Genomic DNA, 22,209 nt, shown 5'->3' on the forward strand with positions numbered 1-22,209 from the left:
AGTTACAAACATTACGTTATCTTTAATACAGAGAATAAGTATGGTGGTAAATACTGTTGGTGCTCCTTACTTGTCTCAGGTAGTGCTATTCCCTTGGAATTTTGTTGTGCTCCGGTTGCATCTCCGGTAGGAACACCGGGTTCCGTTCTAGCTGGACAAGTGGGGTGATCTTGTGATAAACTGATACTGCCTTGCAAAGGTTTCCTAGCTACTGGTGGCGGAACGCGATCAGACCTCAAACCACTGCTCAAGTAAGCTGCCGTACTTGTTTGGTCAGAAAACTGCATCAGCTCGGCCGCTAAACCTTGCTTCACATTAGCCTGAACTTCGGGTGAAGAAGCAGCACCAGTTTCATTAACAACCTGTTTGGTTCTCCTTGAAAAGATGAAGCTTGCAGTAGATGCTGGCAACCTCTGTGTGTCGTACGCTTCAGATGATTTGAGCGACAACACCCCTGGTTCATTCGCATAGTGGTATGATGGTCTCAACCCCCTTCGGCATGGAAGACTGTCCCTTGATGACAGCGCTGCAGTTTTTATCCGAATGGCTTCTTGTAATCGCATGGATGGGGTGTTAGGTGCCATATATGTTTTCCCCACTGGAGGAGGAGATTTAAGTGCCTTGCGGGTCGGCTTTGGTGGTGTCTTTTGCTGTCCTACAATTGGGGCTCCAGAAATATCCTGAACTGAAGCTCCCTCGTTGGTTGACTTCCCCTCAGAGGGTGCATCCACACCATCCTCAGGTGTATTGACTGTACGTAGACGGACCATGTGAAGTAAAGAGGGTGTGACTAGAGGTATGTTAGCATCCTCTTTAGGAATAGGTGCGCTTTTGTGGCGAGCTAGAAGCTCCTTGCCCCTGTTGTCTCTATGTGCAGTATTGGGTGGCCTTCTAAAGGCAACCCCGGCTGTAATGTTCTCCATTGGTAAAGAGGAAGTAACCAGGGTAAGGGGTTGTGAAGTGATGGTAGGTTCAGTTGTAGAGTGACTTTGAATCTCAAGAGAGCGTCGTTTGAGGAAACTACTGTAAGAAGTTATTGCAGAGACTGATGGCTGCATATCCGATGGACTGATGAGTGATGATGGTGGGTTGTCCAAAACAGGTGAAATAGTGTCTATGTGCCCCTGTGAAGTTTCTGTGTATTTCTTGTCACAAACATCAGTTCGAGGCAAAACTGGATCCGATGGTATAGATGTCTCTGCATCACTGGAGACCAGCTTTGTTTTTACAAATTCCTCCAAAGGTGGAATTTGTGTCTCTGAACCATCCATCTGTTTGGAACAAGTGTCATCCACAGCTGGAATATTTTCTGTCACCACTGGTGGAGGTGGAAGCGGAAACTCGAGCTCATCCCCTCCATCAAAGACGGAATCTCCCTCTAAAGGAGGTGGAGGTGGTGGCCAGGACGATTCTGCAGTGCGGCTCTCCTCCTGTACTTCTTCTGACTCGACTGCTGATGTTGATACAGAGGTGGGAGGTGATTTTCTCGTTAGAGGAGGTGTAGGCTGGTAGGCCGGTGGTGGAGAAGGAGGCGGTGAGGTTTTGTTAATGATGAGGGGTTCTACAGAATTTACTGGTATTGATGGGTTTTCTGTTGTGTTTATCTTATCTTCACTCTCATCGATAGAGGTTGTAGTTTCTTCATTGGTAATGTTGCAACTTTCAGTTTGTTGCCTCTCTGGCAACCTCCTATCTTCTTTAAGTAGTGGTTTCTTCATGACAGGGGGTGGTTCTTTTTTTATGGTAATGTTACAATTACTGGAGTCATTCATTGTGATGATACAAGTCGCTTTTCCTTGCACCTCTACTGTTTCTTCTATCCTGTCCTTAGGTAAAACTGTATTTTCTTGTGCGTTCGGACATTCCAAACTTTGTTGATCCTGATGGTCATTCCCAGGAATGGCACATAACAATTGTTCAGCCTTTGATTTTATTTCAGAGGCTTCAGTTTTTTCTTTAGTTTTTTCATCATTATTGAACTCACCGGTTTCGGTTTGGCTTTCTTCAGGTTTAACTGGAGTCACTGCACACTGTGTTGTCTTTGTTGATTCCATTAATACTTTGCTGACTTGGGGGCTAGGAGCACACAGGAGCGCAAAAGTGTGGCTGTTCTGAGCCCACGTCTCAGGAGGAGGAGGACATGGTGCTTTTACCTTGGGAGGTGGTGGGACATTCCACAGCTCCCTGGCATCCATTCCCAAAGATGAAGAGAATTCTTTTACAGAAACTGGGGGCAAACTAGTAGTGCAAGAACTGGAAACATCCGTATTCACAGGTTCGGATGTACCAGAGGATAGGGAGGTAAGTGATGAGGAAGGAGAGGCTGAGGATGAAGCCCGAGAGACAGATCTTTCTGGCTTAACTGGTTTCATTTTCTGTTTATCTGGAGATGTCGGGGTGATCTCCTTTGCAGAAAGTGTTGGGGTGCCACTTTGACTAGAGTATCCACTGGAAGGTGAGATGGTCCGTTCAAATGTCTCACCTTCTGAGGACGTTTTCTTTGGCAAAGAGGTGTTTATTTCTGAGACTGACTCTGCTGCCGTACTTCTTGTCTCACCAGAAGAAGCCTGTGTGGAACCTATAGGACTAGAGGAGGCGTGTGAAATGGATTTTGTAAAAGTTAACGTAGGATCCAGGATCTTGTTTCCTTCTGCTGTAACTTGTTCTAATTCCTCACTGGCTGGTGCATTTGCTTTAATAGTTACTTGAGAAGCAGAACAATTTGCATTTTCGTCCAGCTGACCTTTCGAATTGGGCTGAATCTTATTGTTGTAAAGAGAGTTTGATCTTCGTGGGGGTGCTGGAGGTAGCTTGGTCTTGATAATTGAAAGACTTCGAGTGGAATTGCGTTTGATCTTTGCATTATCCCCTCGGGCACATGGAATGGCCAGCTCAGAAGGTTTGTTCGTTGTTGATTTTTCAGTATGACTACTGAGATTCTCAGAGTTGTGGAGGCTGGTGAGTTCTTGGCCGCTTCTAGAATCGACACAACTTTCCTGGAGATTGAAATCCACTTTGTGTGTGGTGCCATCAGTTGCGGAGTGCTTGATTGAACTCTCTGTTTGGGAACCGTCATTATCTAATTTTCTGGAAAGAAAGGGGCTCGCTGATGAACCTGCAGAGGCCAGGCTGCTTTTGCTTACAGTGTGAACACTTCCACTATGGTTGACACTGTTGCCTCGTTGGCAGCCACAGTCAATCTCGATAACTTCAACTGAAGCTGGCAGCACCGCATTTGGAATAATTGTTGATAGGTAGGTAGCCTGAGGAGATACTGACATCACTGGACCCTGTGGAGATAGAAAGTGTGTTGAATTGTGTAAATAATAAGTATTTTAAATCTGATGTTTTCTGACCTGGGATTCCACAAGCAAGTTATTCATTAAAGGATTGAAGGAAGTAAAGGTTGTCATTCCAGGTACTGCAACAGACTTTGGTCTGATGACAGATGACCGATAGTGATGGGTTCCAAACCCCTGGTGGTTCAAGGGTTCCTCATCCTTGTACACTTGCTTCGGATGCGATTTCATCTGCTGATTATCACCACATACCTGCTTAGGAAATGTAAAATGAACTACAAGTTTTCAAATAAATGTGACATAGTGGCTGAATGAAACTCACTTCCAGCTCTGATAGATGCACCCTCGCTCCTTCCTTGGCCATCATTGGTGTCCCTCCTTCAACGGTAGGAATGATAAAAACACCCGTTTGGCTGTTGTGATTGGGTAGCTGAGTGGAAACAGTCTGTTGGAAAGTAGAGCCACTGTGGAATCCTGGGAAATGGACAGGTCAGTTTCAGTGACATGCATGACATGACATACAGTAACTATTATGTTTGCTTTTTGAGTCTCGACCTACCAAGTTCTTTCTGGACCTGGTTTGGAATACCCATAATGGTAGTCCGTCTAGTTCTCTTTCTGCACTTTTCTAACCTTTTCACCGGATGCAGAGGCCTGAATGTCGAACCTAATAGATATGCAGATTGTTGGAATCACAACTTCCTTTTAGTTACGAAAGGTGATTACCTTGACGTGTAAGCACAGGTTTGGTCAAAACAGACGTTCTCATATCAGTAATCCCTGAGTTGGATTTTGATTCCAAAGAGCCCCCCTCATCTTTGTGGCTAAGGTTGTCTTGATGTGCCGTGTCTGACGACTGCAAAACATTTACATTAAAAAAGAAAAAAAAAGGTTTAAGATGCATAACGATAGGTGGACATTTTGTTTGATTAAGTGCACTTACAGCAGAAAGGCTTTCATCTTCAGTAAAGGTCACTCCACTCTCATGCTCTATGTAAAACAAATCAATAAAGCCATGTTAAAAGTATTTAGACCCAAGGTTAAACAACTTACAATAGTATATAAATGTCAGTTTCGGATACCTTGCTGACCTTTCTGTTGTAGTATTTTCAGTCCCTCAAGAGCCTCCGAATGAAGGTCCTCCAGGTACTGAGACCGGTCGCCTTCTATGAAAACATTTTCTTGGAAGTGTTGAGTGGCTGAGAAGTGTACGGTCAACTTCTTCTGCTCATCGTTGGCTTTGCTGCCAGCTCCTGAAAAAGAGGATTGGATTGGGAGATTTTAACTAGAATAGTGCTGCAAGGATTAATCGATTAAGTCGAGTAATTTGATGAGAATAAAGCTTCGAATCAAATTTTGCTGCTTAGAGGATTCGTTTAATTAGTGTGGAGTTGTCGTGGTTTGTTTTGGAAGTGTTTGCATTTGGTATTATTGATTTGAGTGGATGCACTGCCTTCTAGTGGCAATGGTGAATATGACATAGCTAATTTAACATGGCTGAATCCAGCTGCTCCCTGTTAAGACCAACATGATGTATGTTTTTGTTAGAACTAATGTTATTTTTATGCATTTGTAATTTAGTTTATAGGTATATTTAGCAGTTTTTGTGGATATACGTGTTTGAACAATTAAAAGCATTAAAAAAAAATTTGCATTGTATAGCATTTTAGCTAGCAGACTTTTGCTATGCAAGTTAGCCAATTGTTCTTTTGTTATACTTATATCATTTTTTAAAGACAGTTTAAAGCTAAGATCAGGTATTTTAATTTATTTTAAATGCATTTATTGCTCTTGTGAAATGAAATTGCAACTCTGCATAGTTTAAAGAAAACACTCAGGAATTTTATTTTGTATTCGCATTTGATGCATCTCCTAAAATTTATACCGCAACACATTAAATGTTCCTGATCCGATTACTAAATTGTTAGAACTAATTAATAGATTAATCGATGACTTAAATAATCGATAGATGCAGCCCTAAACTAGAATCAGATTTATTTGCCAAATGTTAAAAACTCACAAAGAATTTCAAGTAAACGACTTGTTCTCAAGACTTTCAAATGACTCGTCCTTTGAAAGCTGTGCCGTTGTCTTCTTAAGAAACTAACATTAGCTCAACAGGTGTTCATTGCCAAAACCTATCAGCTTTACAGTGAAGCCTATGCGAGATCCACCTGTTGCGGGAGTGACACTGCGCCTTTATCACAAGCTGGACAGATGTTCCAGCCTAGCTAAAACCTTTATATACCGATGCCTGGCTAATCGCAGTATCTGTAATTCTGTGCTAGTCTCAGGGGGATTAGATAATTTGGGTTGATTGGACCCCCTGTTAAGGAGTCCCTTCTGTGGGAATTTAGACAGTCAGTTATATCTCCCGTTCTTTCCTGGAATCATCTCCTTACATGACTTGAGGGCATTATTCACATAGGAAGATGTCTCTTTTCAAAATTCAGAGCCAAGCTATCTCCTTTCTGTCCTATTGTGTTCAACACTGTGGCTCTGTCTTACCCTGGTTAGGTAATAATGTGTTCGTGTACTGTACGTCTTCTGGGATTGACACAGGTGAGGCAGTCAGTAAGAATACTATCGTATAATAGACTGTTTGTTTTATAGAAGCCATAAGGCAGAGTAAGCGAGTCTTTATACTGTACTTCTAAAAGATAGCATTACAAAACTTGTCATCGCAGGATTACAAGAAGTAGGGGACCCCCCACCTTTTAAGATTTAGCAGACTCTTGAAGGGGGTTAAGGGCTTTTGGTTGATTAAGGCGACCGCCAGTAAAGCTGTTTATCTCATTAGAGCGGACCCCTGAATTGACGGCAGTTTGTATGCGCAAAGAGCAGGGTATTTCGTGCAGTAGCAGTAGAGGCAACTGGGATTTGTATCCTCTCCACAATACAAAATTCCATCACAAAAATCTAACCCTGGGGGAAAACGCAACACTCACCCTTCTTCTTGAAGACTGACAGCAGAGAGTGGATGCTCTTTCTCAAATAAACCACCATCCCTACACCATCCCCATTACATATCCTCAAACAAAAAAAAAGTTTCAAAGTACAAGAAGTCCTCAACCTGTCTCTGGTGAAAAGTTAAAAAAAAAAAAAAAAAAACAACTCTAAGCATTACAACATTTCTCCATCTAAAGTTGTAGTCAAACTGATCATAACAAACTTCTTCCTCCTTGATCAGTCCGCCAAACTCTGGAAGGATGAGAGCACAATAAAGCATGCAACCAGCCCAGCTGCCTTATCCCCGAGTCCGAGACCCGCCAACCTCCCTCCCCCGCCTCCTTATCTCCCTCCCTCTGTTTTTCCTCAGCTCCCTCTGCCTCTCGTCTATTGCATTGCTTTATTGTCAAATAAAGGACCCCTACTTACCCCTCAGCTGTCAAAGTTTGGCTTTCAGGCAACATCCAACCCCACGACCCTCAGCATGGAGACACGTGTCTGTGTGTGCATTCACCCACCCCCTAGCTTGAGTTGATTATGTAGATATATTTTAATATTTTCTGGGGCTTGGAACAAAAACACAAGGTCATGAGAAAAAGTGAGCCTAACTTTCCATGGTAAATTTTGACCTTTTTTATCATATGCTAACTTTAGTAGAAGTATAGTCATCTTCCAATGGTATTATTTTATTCTTCATTTTCATTCGTGATTCTCATAAAGATCTGAACTGGTATGTCCTTCACTCTGACTGATGTCAATCTTTTTTTTTTTTTTTTTAACTAGAAGGGCTTCGAGTGATTCCCAGTTAGCTACCGACCCTCCCAGTTAAATAAACAATTTACATCATACATACATCATTGTGAAATTAATAATCTTGTGAGCAGAGTATTACAACTTTATTCTCTGGCTACTCCAATTTACTTTCCGTAACTTTACAATTGAATTTTTGTTTTGACTTTCTTCATTATTATTTTTTGCCGCACTGCTGTTTAGTTATATTATAAAAACATTCAGATTAAAATAGAACCTGTTTTCTCATCTTAAAACCTGTTCTCTCATATTTTAAAATAAAATTCCCCACAAAGCTGCATCTCATTGCCCCCTCAGTGCCTGAATGTACATTTTACGAATATACATCAAAAAGCATGGGGTCAATACGTAAGTACATGAAAATAGTAACTATAAAATAAATGAATAAAAAGGAATACAAAATAATAAAGGAAAATATATATATTTTTTGTTTTATTTTTAAATATTTTATTTTGAAACTATAAAAAATGAGTTGATGAATAAATTCCTCCTTTAAAACATTTTTTTTTTTGGTTACTTTTCCATGTTCACTTTCTTATTTATCTTTTAAAAAATTTTAATAGGATTTTTTCATTTTTAACTATTTAATTTTTCTTTTCTTTTTCTGTTGTATTTTTTCCTCCAATGCTTCATGTATATTTGTAAACTCTTAGGCTGCCATTGGCGGCAATAGACGTCCAATTGTTTGTTTGTTTGAACATGTTTATTTCGCATATTCAATACATAAGTACCAATAATCAGTTACAATAATCAAATCCAGTGAAGAAAATAAGTATTTCCACACCCTGCTGTTTTGCAATTTCTCCTTCTTAGAAATCATGTAGGGGTCTGAAATTTTCATCGTAGGTGCATGTCCACGGTGAGGGAGATAATCTAAAAAGAAAAATCCAGAATTCAAAATGTATCATTTTTTTAACGATTTATTTGTGTGATACAGCTGCAAATAAGTATTTGAACTCCTGATAAACAAATGTTTATTTTTGGTACTGTAGCTTTTGTTTGCAATTACAGAGGTCAAACGTTTCCTGTAGTTACTGGCTAGGCCATGCTAGAACTTTGTTATGCTTTTTACGGAGCCACTCCTTGGTTTTCCTAGCTGTGTGCTTTGGGTCATTGTCATGTTGGAAGACCCAGTCACGATCTTCAATGCTTTGACTGAAGGAGGGAGGTTGTTCTCCAAAATCTCATAATACAGGGCCCCACTTATCTTTAATACGGTGCACTCGTCCTGTCCCATGGGCAAAAAATAAGCATGATGTTACCGCCCCCATGCTTCACAGTAGGGATGGTGTTCTTGAGATAGTACTCATCATTCTTCTTCTTCGAAACACGGGTAGTGGAATTATGACCAAAAAGTTCTATTTTACTCTTATCTGACCACAAAACTTGCTCCCATGACTCCTCTGCATCCACTAAATAGTCATAGGCAAACTTAAGATGGACCTTGCCATGTGCTGGTTTAAGCAGGGGAACCTTACATGTCATGCATGATTTCAAACCATGACGTCTTAGTGTATTACCAACAGTAACCTTGGAAACGTTGGTCCCAGCTCTTTTTAGGTCATTGACCAACTCCTGTCGTGTAGTTTTGGGCTGATTCCTCACCTTTCTTCGGATCATTGAGACCCCACGAGGTGATATCCTACATTGGGCTCCACTCGGATTGAGATTGACCGTCATGTGTATCTTCTTTCATTTTCTAATGAATGCTCTAACAATGGACCTTTTTTCACCAAGCTGATTGGCAATTGCACCTTAGCCCTTTCCAGCCTTGTGGCGGTGAAAAATTTTGTCCCTGGTGTCTATGGACAGCTGTTTGTTCTTGACTATGTTACAAATTTGAGTCTTACTGATAGTATGGGGTGGACAGGTGTCTATATGCTGCTGTTGACCTCAAACAAGTGCATCTGATACAGGATAGTGCATGAAGTGGAGGTGGAATATTAATAAGCAGACTAACAGGTCTTTCAGGGTCAGAATTCTAACTAATAGACTGGTGTCGCTGTATCACATAAATAAATTGTTAAAAAAATTATGCATTGTGATTTCTGGATTTTTCTTTATAGATTATTGCTCTCACAGTGGACATGCACCTACGATGAAAATGTCAAACTCACATGATTTTTAAGTCGGAGAACTTGCAAAATAGAGTGTTCATACTTATTTTCTTCTCTGTATAAGTACAAGAAAACTTATTTACTCCTACCCATTGTCCTTGAGTTCTGGCGTATCAGTTTCCGTCCCTACATTTAAACATATATATTCTTTTTCCGCACATATACAATCCCCACTTATAAGTCGACATGTTACCTATACACAAATGTCGCAAACGTATAGTCCATGAACCAAACCCGGAAAAACATAAACAAATAAATAACCCGAATATCCCATATCACAGTATATGTCACAATTGTCACAACACACGTTATTGTCCACATCTGCCTCATCCTTATATATATTTTTTAAAATCATACCTTTATACAGTTTCTTAAATTGTCCCATATTTGTACATTCTTTTAAATCCACAATAATCTTTTTCAGTAGTCTCACCCCAAAGACCATAAGCTGATTTTAAGGGGGGGCAGCCTCCCCGTGGGCGAAAAGTGTCATTACATGTAATTGACTTTCCTATATATATTGGTTGTAAAGCAAGAAAACAAACAACTAAAATGAACATAAAATATTTTTATAACGGGTCAAAATTATTTTTTCAAACAGATCATGTGACTAGCACATTAGATGTATTTAAAAAAAAAAATAGGGGAGGGCAATTTTATTTTTCAAATATTTTTTTTTCTTTGATTAAAAATATTTTTTTATGAATGAAGAAACTTTTTGGGGGATTGAATGATTTAGACACAAATGTCCAACCCATATTATGGTCCAAACACAAAAAGGATTGCTAAAATGAAAGAAAACTTTTTTTAAATGAAAAATTAAGTGTTCAAATGCAAATTTTTGAGTCTCAAATATTTTTTTTCTATGATTGATTTTTTTCTTTTTTTGATTGAAGTGATTTTTCTTTTGAAAATATATTTTTTTTGTGTGAAGCATTTTTTTTTTTTTGATTGAATAATACACAAATGTACCAGCCAAAATGCCGCCCAAGCACAAAACATTACTTCAATGAAAAAAAAAAATCAAATAAAAATAGCTTTCAAATGCGTTTTTCTTGAATCACTTTTTCAATTTTTGCATTCAAACACATTTTTTTGATTGAAGTGACTTTTTTTAAAAATTGAAAATATATATTTTGATTGATGCAACTTTTTTTTTTTTTTGATCGAATAATGAAGACACAAATCTACCTCCATATGGCGTTGCCCAGGGGATACAATTTTTGACTGAGGTAACTTCATTGGCACGACACCAACGGGCGTACCATATTCAATGGATGATGATCTTGGCGAAAAGTATAGCCATCCTGCCAGCAGCCTGATTTAGAATTCCCCTTAACAATGATGAGAAACAAAACAAAAACAAAAAAAAGTGCTAATTTTCAACTTCTTATTATAAATATTCTTGTAAGTTAATTTTATTGCTGACACTGCGTTTCGGGGTCATCAACATGTTGTGCACCTCCTGTCCCAAAAGTCAAACTCTGCCTATGCCTCAGACTGATAAGCAAAAACTTTCTTGTTGTCATAAATCTGGGTTCTTTGAAGTCCCAATATCCCCATAGGTTGTAAATTTTTTTTTTTTTTTATGGGACGTCTACCGCTGACAAACTCATTTCAATTCACAGTAGAAGGGATGGTTGGATGTCGAGCATCGTCAATAACACTGAAAGAGTTAAATTCAGGCATCAAGGGGTTAAACACTTTTCTTCACTTCACATTCTGGTGGGTGGTTATGCAAGTAGTATACACGTGGAGTTTTTAATGTCACTCATTGTCGTCTTGTCACACATCACCCTCCGCTAATGGGTGCCTTCAGCCTCGTCTGCTGTGTCTCATTATTTTCAGGCTACGGGCCGGGTGAGGTTGTGTCCTTGCAGTGACAAAACAAAATGGGTGCGCCTGTATCATCCTCTTGTCTCCTCGCATCACTTTCCACCGGCCGCCGCCAATCTCCCCTCCTTCACATCTCCTCTCGTCTGGCCTTTCAGCCCTGCGGCTCGTGAGGTCTTATTTGATTTATAAATAGCTTATAATGGCGTCATGCGGCCGCTCTTGTTTCCTGACTCACCTCGGACGACGGCGTCCAGAGGATGACAGTGCGGAAAGAAGCACTGAGAAAGGCTTTAGCAAAATGCTCGACTCGAGGCGTCAACTGGTCAGCTGGTGACCGTTCAGGCTCAGGTTGAGAGCTGCTTTAAAACGGGTGTCACGCCAGCGGATTAGTCACTTTACCTGACACACTTTCTCACCTCAAACCATTTTCCAGTTAGAACATTATTTTCTCTTTTAACCCTAAAAGGCCTCATTTTTTTCCCTCCCTCAGATTCTACACAGCGTCACGAGTCAGGATGTTATGCAAAATGTAGCTTTGTTTTTCTCGTCAACATTCCAAATGCTGCAGTTTTTCCCAATGAAATCAAACAAGTTAAAACCCCCTTTCACTCTATCCTGTTTATCAATATTCATTAGAAGGTCTAAAGAGACGCCATCTGGTCTTGGGGGACAGGGGCAGAGGGGAGACTCTGCTTCCAAATGCCTTTGATTCACTATTCCGCAGCACGGGGGGAACAACATCTTGGCGCATAATTGTAGAGTAACATATGCTAATTTCAAACACCAACCAGCAGAAATGATAAACACAGAACATGACTCTGCCAATTTATTTTTAAACATTTTGACAAGGCATACTAATTATTTTTACAACCCTATTAAGTGCAACTTCAAGGACATAAATCACAAACTTGTTATCACATCTCAGACTGCAATTAAAGCTTAACTAATCGGCTGCACTTGACAGTGAAAGATGTCCAGTCCATTTAAATATCCTAGTTTAAATGGATTGGGCCAGTGGCGGAACAAATGTGGACCGGGCCTGGGTGCGATGAGCATAAACAGGAGCCCTCTAGTGGACTGTCCAACGGGGAGTGGACTAGGGGTGTGACAAAATATCGAAATGGTGCTATATCGTGCTAATTTGTATCCCCAATGGTTATCGATTTGCTCCTGCCAAGAATCGAGATATATCGTTTTAAAGTGTCAATGGTAACCCCCCCCCCAAAAAAAAAAAAAAAAAAACAGAACCAAAAAGTTGTTCACCAAATTCTTCCACCATAATAGTGTCTCAGTTAACTCTAAGGCTGCCATTGACAGTGCTGGACGCCCAATTTATTTAGACTGAACGTTCGTTCATTCAAAACCAGAGCATTCGCAGTCATTCTGTCCGATTTTCAGGGCATTTACAGGTCACTTGTTGTACATTTACAGGTCATTTCCTGTTGAGTTTGAGTCACTGCCTATTCATTTGGGTGATTCCCAGGTCACTTCCTGTTCTGTACCTCAAAATAAACAGGAACTGACCCATAAAATACTCCCAAATCAACAGGAAGTAACTGATATATCAACAGGTAAATGACCTTAAATGGCCCAAAATTACCTCATTGACTGCCACTGACAGCCATAGATGTTCAATCCGTTTGAAGTGGGAGGAAATGGCAGCAAATGAACGAATGTTCATTCGCTGCCACACTCCCAGTTCAAACGGATTGGACGTCTACTAGTGATAAACTCATTCCAATCCAGAGCAGAAGCTTGATTTTCTGTTTATTAGCGTTTTGTAGAATATCCTACAATGATTTCCTGACCAATGTATCGATAATCGTTGTATCGCCATATCGTCAGATCATCGTTATCGTGAGCTTTGTATTGCAAATCGTATCGTATCGTGAGGTACCGAGAGGTTCCCACTCCTAGAGTAGACAATTATTCACAGGCCCCTCAAGACTATTGTTCTGGGTCTTATGTGGGTTTCAAGTAAAAAAAAAATTTTTGCAGGCCCCTCCAGACAACCGGCAGCGGCTGGCAGAGATATTCTAACACTTAAAGCCACATGTGGTAACTTTTTGGTTTTGGTCGATTTTAGCGACGCCGGTGGACAAAAGCGGTAGTGTTTTGCCTCAAGGAAAACAGTGTTTTCCATGAAGACCAAATGAGGACCAGCGCACACCCACACGGTGTTGTAAAATCATCAAACAATCAAAAATAAATCTCCCTGTTGCCTGCAGATGGATTAAATAACATTTCTGTTTCCAGTGGGTGCGTGAAGGATGAATAAGGTTATGAATCCAGTTGTGCCCAAACAATAGCATATGACGGTTTGCAACCGTGTGGCTTATTATGGCTAAACCCCCCCTCCCCCGACAACCAAACTCGTCAATGCTGACGAGATTGGGGGGAGGAAGGAAGGAAGGGGGGGTGTCACACCAGCGAATGAAAGCCGGGCCACTGTTTATTCTATATATCCTGGTAGCCTGAGCCTCCCTTTTTTCCTCCTCAGACAAAACTTTTTGTCTCTTTTGTTGCTCTGCCATCTTAACAGAATTCGTGCGAAAGCATTTGCATCGATTTCCGTCTTTATAATGAATGGGGAAAGGAGGAAGTGGCTCCTCAAAGTTAATTAGTGCCGGTGAATGAGATACAGACTCCCTCAAGATATAAAAGAAGTGTCATTCAACTAGTTGTTAGTCGACATATCATCACCAATTTTATGAAAATATTTTATAAAGATTTGAAGTTACCTAGTGTCGGTTTAAACACTATATTACAACTCCGCGCATCGTCTTACGTTTCTATTTGACCCTCCCCTCGCGAAAGCATGCCCACTTTACACCTGCAAACCGGGCCCCCTAGAGGCCTGGGTGCGGTCGAACCCCCAGCACCCTCCTAAGTTGCGCACTTGAATTTGACATCTATTGCTGTCATTGGCACTGAAACTTGATCATTACATTACATTTGTGCATAGCTTGACTCCCAGGTATGAAAACGAAAGTTACGTAGGTAACTACGGTTTTATGAATCCCGAATGAGCACCAGAGCATTCCGTCATGCAGAATCCTCGAGCCCACACGAGAAGGTTCTGTAAGGACTGGAATTCGGTTGACACCGGAAGTTTAACCTTTGCCGGGGGTGAACCTGGGGTCACAGGTGACTTCGTTGGAATTATTATTTGCTGTATTACTTACAGCACCGCCTCTGGTGGTCAGCAGGGATGAAATAGAACCAGTGAACTAAAAGAACTCACAGACCAATTAGTTTTCACTTTATTGTGACAAAAACAACTTCATTTTATCTTTTGCAGATATGATAATGAAATATGAGCGTGCTTTTATCACCGTGGAAACCAGCGACGACAGCTAATGAAGGTACCGTAATTTTTGGACTATAAACCGCTACTTTTTTCCCTTATTTTGAAGGCTGCGGCTTATAGTCCAGTGCATCTTAATTCTTGATTTATTGGGTTAATAGGTAACACTTAATTTGACAGAGGCGTCATAAGACTGCCATAAGACCATTCACAATTTGCCGGATGACACAAAATGATATGTCATGAGCATTTATTAATGCTCATGGCAGTGTCGTCGTAATTATGATGGTCTTATGAGTCTCATGGTGCCACTGTCAAAGTTTTGCCAAATACCATAACGAGTTATTAAGAAAACCACTGGAACAGTAACTAAGGAAATAATTAGCACGGAACATGCATTTTGATTGTTATTTACATTTGTAGTGCAGCAATGCATGCTAGGAGGCATGTTGGATGACAACGGTGTTGACAGCAGGTGGCAGCAGAGGTTGACTGTCTCCCTCAAGGGAGCAGTGATGGCCACATGAAGCTTCTTGAAGTAATGAAGTTTTGCAGCCAATTTGTTCAAAGCTTCATAGTGGTTCATTTGGCCTTATGACAGTCGTATGATGCCGCTGTCAAATAAAGTGTTACCAGTTAATATCTTTTGGTGTAAATTTCCCATAATCCAGTGAGGACAGCTGCGGCTTATAGTCCAGTGCGGCTTATCTATGAACAAATGTCGCTTTTGTGTCAAATTTTGTGGGTGGCGGTGTATAGTCAGATGCGCCTTCAAGACCGAAAATTACGGTAAATCACTGTTATTTTTCCCTTAAGTTTCTGAATCGAGGCCACAACATTAGGTTTACCCGCACAGTTCAACAATGTTTATTTTCTTTCTGTGGATGTGCCCTCACATCTCTGAAGTAGAGCAGAGTGTAACAAGATACACATATCCTGTGGGATATTTCCTGTTCGTGTGTAGAGGCTGGACTGCATCTCCCTGTTTAATAGTCGAGTGCTTCTCGTTGGAGAGGTCTCATAACTCAAGCTTGCCACAGCAGACATGGAATACAAATAAGGGCAAAGGGGACAAACAATAACGATACCTCTGTGTGATTTTATGCGCAGTTATTTGTGTCTGGTGTGCTTGTGTATTGAGTTTTGTGGTTCTAGTATAGTGTGTTTGTTGTGTGTCTTTATGTTGTTTGTCGAATTATTGGTACGTGTGTTTATGGCTGTGTTGTTTTTGGCAGCCCTTTTAAATTTCGTCTTCGTCTTTTGGATGATAGTATTTATTAGTCATATTTTAGTCATCTCAAAATGTGTTTGTCTTCGTCTAGTTTTTGTTGACGAAAACTCAAGACTAAGCGACCGTTTACATGGTGACGCTCCAAGAATACGACAAATTTCATGTTTGCACTTACATGGTTCTGTCTCCATTTAAACGATGTCGCAATTCCGCTTGAAAACGATGTAGTATTCATGCCAGGCCCTAGAGAGCAGTGCAGTTTTGCAGGGCGAGAGCCAATGATGCACTTCTTTAACAAAGGTGGAAAAGCGCTATATAAGTATAACACCAACACCAACCAACACCAACCTCCTCAGACCGGAAGACCACATACCCGCCCACTCAAGCAAGCGTTTTTTTTTTTTTTTTCCAACCAATGTTTTATTATGCGGTTTTATTCACGATTTTTCTTGTATATTTTAATTTTTCTCTCCTATTTCTTGTACGTTTGCTGTTCTTTACAAGTTTAAATGATTGTATGACATTGCTTGGCAATAAAAAAAAAAAAACTCGAAACAATAGCGCTCATGTGTTTTTAAAAAAAAATTTTTTTAATCCGTTTAAATTAACATTACAAAAATAGTCAATTAAAGCCGCCGATCCACCATGTTTGCTATTTTGAATGTTTACTAAGAGTGACTGGCACACCCAAATTTATGTGTACGAGTGCCGTTGTCATCGGAGCGAGAGCGTTCCATGCATATGGTTGCGGAGCAATCCCTGCAATCTAATCGTTCCGCTTTGGAGGCTGGAATCAAATGTTTGCGTCTTCGCCTTCTGTTTTCGTCATTACCATTAAAGACAACGTCATTCCCCAACACAATTGTTGCATCTTGGTGTTGCACCGTCAACATGTAAACTACCCATAATTCCGTCTAGTTTTAGTCAATGTTAACTAAAAATGTTTTCGTCTGTAAAATTAAAAAATAAATATATTTTTAAAAAATACCCCGAAAATAAATAGATAAAAAAAGGTTTCCAACTATTTCGAATCAACATTGACGGACGAGCACATTTTGTCGCATCTACAAGGACAACGCCAACTTGGTGATAATACAACCTCAACAGGAAAACAGTACTTTATTTTCAATTAATTATACTTACCTGGACGCCACGAACTCTGTTAAAAAAAAAAAAAAAAAGTTGCCTGAGAGTTTAAGAGGACGCTCGCCACGCTAAATGCTAATGCTAATGAGAACGCGAATACAATGCTAACTCTCCGGGTTACATTTAGTGTGTGATGATCACTCAGCACAGACCTTTAAAAGCTAAATCAACATTGCATATTCTCTCTGGCCAAGATGATAAAACAAATCTTACCGTGTGTGCAAGCCTAGTGTGTCAGGGAATGCTGGGCAGGCAGGTGTGTGTGGACCCAAACGCAGGAAACAAAATGCAAGGCAGGAGGCAGAAGGCAATGAACTCAAAAAACGTTTTAATTATAACTAACAAAAACACAAAGTACAAACAAAACCACTGGGGATCAAAGGGCAAGATTAAAACAAAACTTACTTAAATCAGAGGGACTGGTACACGAGGGCTTGGAACGGACTTGAAGTTTGGCAGAGACGGACATAGACATAGACAATGACGCAGCAAGGAGTGAACAGAAAATGGGAGCATATATACACACAAGCAGACAAGGGATAACGAGACAAGGAACAGCTGGGTAACACAGGTGGATGCAGATTGCAGAATACACTGGGAAAACACACACAGGTGAGAGCAATGGGTAATCACAGGACAAGTCACACAAGGAGAAACCAAACACAAAACCTAACAGTACCCCCCCCTCAAGGGACGGATCCCAGACGTCCCGAGGAAACAAAAAGTCAGAAGGTTGCTCGGAGGAGGGAGCAACACCAGCCCGTCACGGCCAGTCAGGCGGGCGTCCAGGACGCCAGACGTGGGCCGATCGCACGGGTCGATCGGGAGGGCGCCCGGGGCGCCAGACATTGGGCGACCGCACAGGCAGATCAGGCGGGCGTCCCCGACGAGGTAGTGCTCGGTTGTCCATACCGCCACGTTTTGGCAGGAAACGGGGAGCAGCATCATCGGGGCGAGGGTCAGGAACGGAGTCGGAGTCGTCGTGCGGCCCAGGAACGGAGTCGGCGTCGTCGTGCGGCCCAGGAACGGAGTCGGAGTCGTCGTGCGGCCCAGGAACGGAGTCGGAGTCGTCGTGCGGCCCAGGAACGGAGTCGGAGTCGTCGTGCGGCCCAGGAACGGAGTCGGAGTCCTCGTGCGGACCAGGAACAGAGTCTGAGTCGTCGTGCGGACCAGGAACAGAGTCGGAGTCGTCGTGCGGACCAGGAACAGAGTCGGAGTCGTCGTGCGTACCAGGAACAGAGTCGGAGTCGTCGTGCGTACCAGGAACAGAGTCGGAGTCGGAGTCGTCGTGCGGACCAGGAACAGCGTCGGAGTCGGAGTCGTCGTGCGGACCAGGAACAGAGTCGGAGTCGTCGTGCGGACCAGGAACAGAGTCGGAGTCGTCGTGCGGACCAGGAACAGAGTCGGAGTCGTCGTGCGGACCAGGAACGGAGTCGGAGTCGTCGTCGTCGTCGTCGTGCGGACCAGGAACGGAGTCGGAGTCGTCGTCGTCGTCGTCGTGCGGACCAGGAACAGAGTCGGAGTCGGAGTCGTCGTCGTCGTCTGCTGGCGGGACAGCAGCGGTGTCGTCTGCTGGCGGGACAGCAGCGGTGTCGTCTGCTGGCGGGACAGCAGCGGTGTCGTCTGCTGGCGGGACAGCAGCGGTGTCGTAGGAGACTGCTGGCGGAGCAGCAGCGGAGTCGCAGGAGACTGCTGGCGGAGCAGCAGCGGAGTCGCAGGAGACTGCTGGCGGAGCAGCAGCGGAGTCGCAGGAGACTGCTGGCGGAGCAGCAGCGGAGTCGCAGGAGGCTGCTGGCGGAGCAGCAGCGGCGTCGCAGGAGGCTGCTGGCGGAACAGCAGCGGCGTCGCAGGAGGCTGCTGGCGGAACAGCAGCGGCGTCGCAGGAGGCTGCTGGCGGAACAGCAGCGGCGTCGCATGAGGCTGCTGGCGGAACAGCAGCGGCGTCGCAGGAGGCTGCTGGCGGAACAGCAGCGGCGTCGCAGGAGGCTGCTGGCGGAACAGCAGCGGCGTCGCAGGAGACTGCTGGCGGAACAGCAGCGGAGTCGCAGGAGACTGCTGGCGGAACAGCAGCGGAGTCGCAGGAGACTGCTGGCGGGAGAACAAGACTGCGGGGAGTCGGCGCGGGAGCCACTTGACTGCGGAGAGTCGGCGCGGGAGCCACTTGACTGCGGGGAGTCGGCGCGGGAGCCACTTGACTGCGGGGAGTCGGCGCGGGAGCCACTTGACTGCGGGGAGTCGGCGCGGGAGCCACTTGACTGCGGGGAGTCGGCGCGGGAGCCACTTGACTGCGGGGAGTCGGCGCGGGAGCCACTTGACTGCGGGGAGTCGGCGCGGGAGCCACTTGACTGCGGGGAGTCGGCGCGGGAGCCACTTGACTGCGGGGAGTCGGCGAGGGAGCCACTTGACTGCGGGGAGTCGGCGCGGGAGCCACTTGACTGCGGGGAGTCGGCGCGGGAGCCACTTGACTGCGGGGAGTCGGCGCGGGAGCCACTTGACTGCGGGGAGTCGGCGCGGGAGCCACTTGACTGCGGGGAGTCGGCGCGGGAGCCACTTGACTGCGGGGAGTCGGCGCGGGAGCCACTTGACTGCGGGGAGTCGGCGCGGGAGCCACTTGACTGCGGGGAGTCGGCGCGGGAGCCACTTGACTGCGGGGAGTCGGCGCGGGAGCCACTTGACTGCGGGGAGTCGGCGCGGGAGCCACTTGACTGCGGGGAGTCGGCGCGGGAGCCACTTGACTGCGGGGAGTCGGCGCGGGAGCCACTTGACTGCGGGGAGTCGGCGCGGGAGCCACTTGACTGCGGGGAGTCGGCGCGGGAGCCACTTGACTGCGGAGAGTCGGCGCGGGAGCCACTTGACTGCGGAGAGTCGGCGCGGAAGCTTCGGGAACCCACGACGTCAGCACTGCCGCGCGCCGTCGGCGTTGACGGCCACGCCGAGGCTTTTGCTGAGTGCCTTCAGGTGGCAGGGGCGGCAGAATAGCCCCATTAGGCCGCAGTGAGCCTGGGCGTCCCCGCAGACCACCCCGGGGGGGGTCCCCGATAGATGGCCCAACGGGATCCCAGGTAGGAGTCTTTGGCCAAGATTTCAGAACGGGACACCAAGTGCGACGGGTGGAAAGAAAAATTACCAGGGGAAACAGAGGGCGTGAAATCAAAATCCAGGTCGGAGTCAGAATCAGAGTCCAAAAATATATGCCGAGGGAACACAAAATCGGGGGAACGGGCAGAAAGCCGTCGGCGAGCATGCCGGTGCCGGTTGTTTCCCGCCGGGTCCACTAGTGGCTGCGTCATTCTGTCAGGGAATGCTGGGCAGGCAGGTGTGTGTGGACCCAAACGCAGGAAACAAAATGCAAGGCAGGAGGCAGAAGGCAATGAACTCAAAAAACGTTTTAATTATAACTAACAAAAACACAAAGTACAAACAAAACCACTGGGGATCAAAGGGCAAGATTAAAACAAAACTTACTTAAATCAGAGGGACTGGTACACGAGGGCTTGGAACGGACTTGAAGTTTGGCAGAGACGGACATAGACATAGACAATGACGCAGCAAGGAGTGAACAGAAAATGGGAGCATATATACACACAAGCAGACAAGGGATAACGAGACAAGGAACAGCTGGGTAACACAGGTGGATGCAGATTGCAGAATACACTGGGAAAACACACACAGGTGAGAGCAATGGGTAATCACAGGACAAGTCACACAAGGAGAAACCAAACACAAAACCTAACATAGTGAGGAGAGGAGAGTGGCGAGTTCGGGGGCGCAGCACGTCAAATGAGTGACACAACCAGTCCCTGCTACAATGCAGGCTAAGTACATATAAAATGTCACACATTGTGAACACGTAACAGAAACGATTGCGCATTTTCGCTTCGCTTTCGTCTCGTCAGACAAAAACTGGCATTCGTCTCGTTATGTTTTAGTCCCCCTAAGCACGTTTTTAGCTCGTTATCGTCTCGTCATCGTCATAAAAAAAGTTTGTTGACAAAATATGTTTGTTTTCGTCATCGTTGGCGAAAACAACTCTGGTTTAGAGTCATGTACAGTAATTGTATGTTTGTGTCTTGCTTTTTTGTTGTTGTGTTTGCGTCTTGAGTTGTGATGCATTTTTTGTGTGTTGTACTTTATGTGCGTTTTTGTGTGTTTTTTTTGTCAATGTTTTTGTTGGAACATGTATTGTCTGCATGTTTGTGTATCTGTACGTTTGTGTCTAGCATAGTTTGCATTTGCAGTATATTTTGGATCGTTTGTATTTTGTGTGTTTACATTGTTGATTGTGTGTTGCGCTTTATAGTGTCTGTGGTGTTTTTGTATGTGTTGTTTATATGACATGGTTCTTTTTGCGTTGTTTGTTTTTGTGCATTTCTTTTGTTGCATGTTGATGTTTTTTTGAATATTTGTGGGTTATGTTTTGTGAGTGGTTCTGTGTTGTGTTGTTTGGGTTGTGTTTGTGTGTTTATCGTTTTGTGTGTATGTGCGTTTGTGTACGTCATTTAAGGTAAGAGAGAAAAAAATCCCCATCACTCTCACTATTAGCAACAGGCCACTGAGCTGAAGCTGAACAGACCATGAATACAGCAAAACTTTAGTCCATACATCACTAATTTACCACAGCAGTCATTAACTAGGATTCTAATTTGCCCCCTAGTGGCTGAGAACAGCATTGGTGATGGCATTAGAGGCTTGGAATCCTATAAGATGTGGAAACTGTGATAGGATTCTCAACAGTTTCATGCAATCGAGTCCCTCAGGCGACCCTGGTGAAATGACAAGGGGAAGAGCTTTACCCTCAGGAGCTTCCTGCCTCTGTCGAAATAAGTTCCATGTTGCGCACGGGTTATTTTTAAAAGCACTGATGAATGGACTCATTTAGGAGGATTGATGAGTTAATGATAGACCTGCAGCTTCTGCTACAGAGGTCAAGTCAGGCAAGCCCTATCCTGCAAATTGACTTCAAGCTGTATTTCTGTCAAAGCTTCTGTACAAGCACCTTTTTGCCAAGGGGGAGCCACAACATGAATTTTCAACACTTTTACTTCAGTATCACGATATAAGCCGAGGAATCAGCCCCAGCTTTAAGTTTACGTGTCAGCCGAATCACGCCAAACGCATTAAGATGGAATAGATGCGGCCTTGTGTCCACCACATTCAACATCACATACACGTTTGCTGTCTGCCTACGAAAAAAAAAATGTCCAAATTAAATTTGCACGCCATCCAAGTATTGCAGTGACACCTCTTCCACATCGTAATTCGTCTCTAGGACTTCACTAAACTAATAGGACATGTTGAAAACGTGTTAAGAAGTGCTAAGAAAAATGACAATGTGCTAGACTTGTGTGAGACAGTTTAAATCAATAATACGTGAATTATTTGAAAATATTTCAGTGTCTAAAAAAAAAAAAAAAAAACGGGAAAGGCATGGAAAATGGCAGCGGTGTGATTTTGGCTGCTGTGCTGCCAAAGGCTGAAGAACCATCTGCTTGTCACAGATATTCGGTAGCCTAC

At 43.7% G+C, this 22,209-nt stretch overlaps 1 protein-coding gene across 6 annotated transcripts in view; it reads right to left on the reverse strand.

Moving 5' to 3' along the window:
• Positions 1 to 22,209, reverse strand: part of nhsl3 (NHS like 3) — a 53,071-nt gene that overhangs the window by 1,346 nt on the left and 29,516 nt on the right. For 2 of the 6 annotated variants that reach the window (XM_057827751.1, XM_057827754.1), the window contains 7 exons: positions 4,382 to 4,552; positions 4,243 to 4,289; positions 4,026 to 4,155; positions 3,859 to 3,966; positions 3,622 to 3,773; positions 3,357 to 3,554; positions 71 to 3,290 (listed from right to left, as the gene is read on the reverse strand). In XM_057827751.1, the coding sequence (XP_057683734.1) occupies positions 71 to 3,290; positions 3,357 to 3,554; positions 3,622 to 3,773; positions 3,859 to 3,966; positions 4,026 to 4,155; positions 4,243 to 4,289; positions 4,382 to 4,552 (4,026 nt within the window). Of the gene's footprint in view, positions 1 to 70; positions 3,291 to 3,356; positions 3,555 to 3,621; positions 3,774 to 3,858; positions 3,967 to 4,025; positions 4,156 to 4,242; positions 4,290 to 4,381; positions 4,553 to 6,247; positions 6,515 to 22,209 lie in introns of those variants that run through there. The other 4 variants (XM_057827755.1, XM_057827753.1, XM_057827752.1 and 1 more) reach the window with 4 other exon arrangements.

Source organism: Corythoichthys intestinalis, chromosome 22 (genome assembly GCF_030265065.1).
Source record: "Corythoichthys intestinalis isolate RoL2023-P3 chromosome 22, ASM3026506v1, whole genome shotgun sequence".
In the NCBI taxonomy this organism is placed as follows: Eukaryota; Metazoa; Chordata; class Actinopteri; order Syngnathiformes; family Syngnathidae; genus Corythoichthys; species Corythoichthys intestinalis.